The 5,183-nt window shown below is 34.0% G+C and overlaps 1 protein-coding gene across 1 annotated transcript; it reads right to left on the bottom strand.

Annotated features, from left to right (window-relative positions):
- Positions 1-265: 265 nt before the first annotated feature.
- LOC111892004 (GDSL esterase/lipase At5g42170) lies at positions 266-3,025 on the bottom strand. Its single transcript, XM_023888060.2, has 5 exons — positions 2,733-3,025; positions 1,573-1,703; positions 1,238-1,462; positions 715-970; positions 266-611 (listed from the first exon to the last, which is right to left on the bottom strand). Exons 1-5 carry the CDS (start codon positions 2,986-2,988, stop codon positions 421-423), a joined length of 1,059 nt encoding a protein of 352 aa, XP_023743828.1. The 5' UTR covers positions 2,989-3,025; the 3' UTR covers positions 266-420.
- Positions 3,026-5,183: the final 2,158 nt, after the last annotated feature.

The following is a 5,183-nucleotide window of genomic DNA, read 5'->3' as shown; positions in this document are numbered from 1 at the left end:
TAAATTGTATAGAGTTTAATGGAGTGTAGAATTTAATGAGTAAAGTTGTATAGTGAATGGAATGTATATGTGTCAATCCATTGAACTCATATGAGTTCAATGCATTGAAGATGGTCTTACGATCACCACAAAATGTAATAAAGGTGATTGAGAAACATTATAAAATTGGTAAACAATAACTAAAACATTAACCTAATATTGAAAAATTTGCAGAGCAGAATTCCGATATTAAAGAGTAATAAGAGCCAATTAAAAGAAACAAAGATTAAAATGTAAACATAAATATATTGATTTGCCGAACAAAGGCTAAGTTTACATTAATCAAATTTAAAATCGAACACATTTCCATTGTTTTATTTAATTATGTGACCAAGTGTATTATCTCCACACTCGCAATCTTTGTCACCCATCGAACCTATACTAGAACAAACTATTCACCAAACTTGGTAGAGTCTGATTAACAAAGATGTTACATCCGATCTCTGTTAGGTGGAAACTATCCCAAAAGAAGTATTTAGTGTCGTCTGGACACGTTGGGCTAAGCCTGTTACATAAAAAAGACACCTCTACCAATCCGGTTCCACAACATCCTCTATTAACAACTTGAAACCCTGGGGAAAGGAATAATGTGTTAAAAAGTAAATAAACATTATTGAAATACGCGCATATGTAAAAAAATTTACGCGAAAATTAAGTAGTGGATGTTGTGGATACCATATTGCTGAGGGTTATTGATGATGTTTATTAGGGGATTGTAGAAATCGACCAAAGCAATCCTTGATTTAGGAAGACTACTTGCAAGAACTGGGAGCTGTTCTTTTACCATGTTGTTGTACAATTGTGCTGCTTCATTTTCCTTTTGGTCGCACATTCTAAGTATACCTCCATTTAATGTTCTCTCTATTGGAAGACATCCGGTGGGGGGTGCACTAAAGACAACTATCTTTCGTGCTCCTAGTTTGTATAGTTCCTTCAACAAATTTGATGAAAATCTATTAGTTTGTAATATGATTTATGACATGTCTTTCATGTTCACATAATAAGAGTCCATCTTTCGGTGTCATTTTTCAAACATCTTACTTATTTATTTTATTATCACTTAAAAATGTGCATTTCATCCAAAGCTTTAAGTGAAGCAATCACCTTCTACTTGTCTATTTTCATCTTGCATAGCAATATTGTCTGAATGAGTAAATATAATATAATTACTTGCAAAGAAAAGTAAGGGTATAAATACCTGTATAAAATTCAAGGTCAAGTTTACCAACATGCGATCATAAGTAGGGACATCAATAAGTACGCTTCTTGCCGGGAGGGATATAACAAGATCATTTGTGCTTGAACATACCACAGATACACTATTTTTCATTATATTCGTCACAGCTTCTTCCCCAACGATCCTTGTGAGATTCCCAATATATTGTTTGAACAAATTCAGTTGGTCCAATATTGGTATAGCAGCCTAATTGTAAAGAGACCAAACAAGCGAAAAAACATAAGGGCCTAATTCGTACAGATAACATGTAAAACATAAGTATTTTTAGAAATTAAAAATAAGATATGTATGCATACCGATACGGTGCTTGTTAGTGGATCATATCCAGAGCCACCGGAAGCAAAACTTACACCCGTAAGAAGATCGTTTTCTTGTAAGGAAGGGTCGAGAAATGCTGGAAGATATTCCTTCACTCCTAATCCTTCGGCTTAGGATTATTTGATATCAAACAATAAATGGCAGTTTTGTTAGTTATATACAAATACAAAAGCGTACAAACACGAATCTACTATATACATGAATGATATCCCTCTAAATCCTTTGTGTTAACTCTTTGGAGACTAATACACGTAAAACATTAGTATACTTGTATAATGAAATGTTGTCTTCTTATTTTTGTTTCTATTCTGATGATTTTTGGAAGTAACGGTAATATATTCTATATATAATTTAGTTTACTTTTGATATTCATCCTGATATTTTTTCTTGGTGATTTAGATTAATTAAGAGAAAGTGCTCAGTTTGTGCATGAAAATGATAATTTGACATTAAAGATGATGTTGCGAAATGTTATATATTTGCTTCCCAAATACTTTGCTTTGTTGTTAGATTTATATTTTTCTTATATCTATCTCTAACTATATGATTGTGCTTTGATTTGATATGGAACATCTATTTGATTTGAGTAAAAATAGTAGTATTTTCTATAGAAATTTCTTTTACGAAAATTAACAAAAAACAATAACGAGAATAAACATGAATATAAAAACGAATATGATAAATGCAAAAATACAGCCATGAAAACAGGTAGACAACTTGATCTTTCATGGAGTAGGGTGGTTTAGTTAGGTTTATATTATCAACACTAGCGATGTGGTTATTATTTGAATAGAGCTTTTATGGAGTAGCTAGGGTGTTTATATAAGCTTTATAGTTTACTAAAAAGAACTTCGAACAAGAATAAACACCAATATATGTGTGATACAAAAAATGCATGCCATGACTACAACTCGATCAGCTATGCACCATGAACGATAGTAATGTATCGAACTTCTGAACTTGGTAGTTGTTATTAACCCACGTGGCAGTGATTTATTTTTAGACTACAGTTTAATTTGATGATTGGGGTAATGGTTCAAAATACTAGAATTCCATTTTTAGTCATAAAAACATCAAAGAGTGTACTCTTTCAAAAAAAGAAAAAAACATCAAAGAGTGTATGAAAATAAAAAGGTACCGAAAAAGTCGCCTATGTTTTTTCCATTTGAGAACCTTCCAGTTGGTTTTCCACCCATAAAATCCTTTCCATATGGAAGGAAGTTTGCCTTGAGCGGTGTCGTGATGTAGTCATTATTCCCAGGATCAAGGAAGGAGTCCCCGAATGCTAGGACAGCCGACACCTTTTCTGGCGGATTTATTGTTCCTTGGCTACTGCATAAACAAATTGACGCATATAGGCAAAAGAGAATAACGTTAACAACTAAAAGAATCATCGAAAAATATCTGAAGATGAAACTACAAATGACTTTGTTTTGATGAAACCACAGTACCTTGACATTTATATATACATATGACCATATACCCTCTACTAACCTAATATCTATCCTATCAAATTGAATTAATTTTATATTATAGAAAATATTGTTTAATTTATTTATATAAGAGAAATTAAATATCCTCTTACCTTTTGTTTTTAATTTTTTCCTACCTATTGAAGATGATGACAAATGTATAAATTTAACATCTCATTTAAATTAAAATTAAATTAAATTAAATGATATTTGTCATCATTTAAAATAGATAGGAAGATATTAGGCATAAAAATAGGAAAATATTTAATTTCTCTTTATATAATTATAATATTGTTAATGTATTTAAAACACAAGTGAGTTGAAATGATATGACGTAAGATATTTTACTATATGTCTTCAAAATTGTTGCTTTTCTTCATGAAAGAATCTGCAGTCTTCATCCCATCGAACTTTCTCTTTACTTGATTCTCCAAAAAGATTTTGAATTCAGTTCCACGATGATCATTCGATGGGTTGTGGAAGGGAGCACTAGCTAATTCTGTAAGATCAACCTTAGTTCAAGAACTAAAGTCATTTTGATGCTCGTAGTACTCCACATTGCAACTATTTCTTTTGACCGCCCATATATTCTTCCTGTTGTGAAATCCCCACACCTTTATACTCGACCGATCGTCATACTTAACTGAAAATCTCATTTTACTGAGCTCAATCAAACTAACTCGAGGCTGATCTCCACGAATATTTTGATCGGAGTTTTTCATGAAAAGCAATATTTGACTTTTTCCGTGAGTTTTGGCTTGCCTCTGAGTTTGCTTCAAGATTACTGTAGGATAAGCATTAGCAGGTTCATTATCAAATCGGTCAACAGTACGAGTTGCATTGGCTTAAAGAGGAACATCTTGTGGTGCTTGGGCAGGTACACTTGGGGAGGCAGTGGCTTCATCAGGCTCACTGACAGATGTTTTGAATTTGTCGCCAAATTCACTGATCATTTTATTCTTCAAATAAAAAAATCCGGCAGTAAGAGCACCAAGATTTAGCTGCAGATCAGAAATATGTTTTGACTTTTGAGCATTTTCTCTTTCAAGATCGGAAACTCTAACATCCAGAGTTCTAATCAAGACATCTTTCTCAATAAGCTTTTGATTTAAAACCCCAATTTCTTCCTAGAGCTAAAAAATTGTTGGATCTTCATTATCGGAGCTCCATGCACCAATTGACATGCCTTTGACTTTCGATGCAGGATCAACACTTTCTCAGGCAAGAAACCAGGCAAGCCTTTTAGAAGCGGCATCGTGCGCAGGTTGACGGGTTGAAGAACCTCCATGAGGTGAAGAGCTTCCTGCTTCAAAAGATGTATGAACAAAACTAGGCTCCTCATGCAAAATTTGGCTTTCGACACGAGTTGGTATGGCTGGTTCATTGGTTGGGGTTGGCTGTTGAGTAGGTTGAGTTTGTTCCCTAATAAGCAATCCCAGCCTAAGATCAGCACACTTTCGTTTCAGTGGTGGCTGGGAGGCTTGAGACTCTTCAAGATCACATTCAGATGGAATAATGTTTGGAGTAGCAACTGCTTAGGGAGGAATCATTGAAGTTGAATCCAGTTGAGCTATAATCTCTGCCATCAGAGTGGGCGTTTGAATTGGCATCTTGAAAATGTTAGTATCTCCCTCAGTCTCTGTTTGAGAACTCACAACGTCATTTACTTTATTAAACTCAAAGAACGAATGAATGTCATCATAACTGAGCTCAAAATCAAACATGAAGTCCTCATCATTAAAACCTGGTGCATCACCCTCTTCATCATTATCTTCTCCTTCATCATAATCATCAACATCAAGAACGAGCACATGCTCCTCTGGCACAATAGCCACAGGAGGGTTGATAGCAGGAACAACCTTTCAAGAACAAAAGTGCTTTCATCTTCCTTAACTGAAACATCTTATGGTTTAGGATCTTCTTCTATTTCAACAAATTTTCCAAATTTCACTAGAGGGCTTGTTCCCCTGAACACAACCTTTGATCCCTTGCGATTTTGCTTCATTAATCCAAAGGAGTTTGGGCCCAAAGAGTTCATATCCAATATTTCACCTGTTCTTTCCAAATCAGAATATTTATCATCAAAGATCATTTGTAGAAATCTTGAATACATCAGG

This window comes from Lactuca sativa, chromosome 2 (assembly GCF_002870075.4).
Source record: "Lactuca sativa cultivar Salinas chromosome 2, Lsat_Salinas_v11, whole genome shotgun sequence".
NCBI lineage: Eukaryota > Viridiplantae > Streptophyta > Magnoliopsida > Asterales > Asteraceae > Lactuca > Lactuca sativa.
This window is presented reverse-complemented; position numbering and strand designations above follow the sequence as displayed.

Excerpts from the sequence above, each read along its gene's own strand:
- LOC111892004 (XM_023888060.2), bottom strand. The coding sequence starts at position 2,988 with ATGATTCTTTTAGTTGTTAACGTTATTCTCTTTTGCCTATATGCGTCA. Across the intron at positions 1,704-2,732 it reads AAACATAGGCGACTTTTTCG|CCGAAGGATTAGGAGTGAAG; the intron begins GTACCTTTTTAT and ends AATAATCCTAAG. Across the intron at positions 612-714 it reads CAATAACCCTCAGCAATATG|GGTTTCAAGTTGTTAATAGA; the intron begins GTATCCACAACA and ends TCCTTTCCCCAG.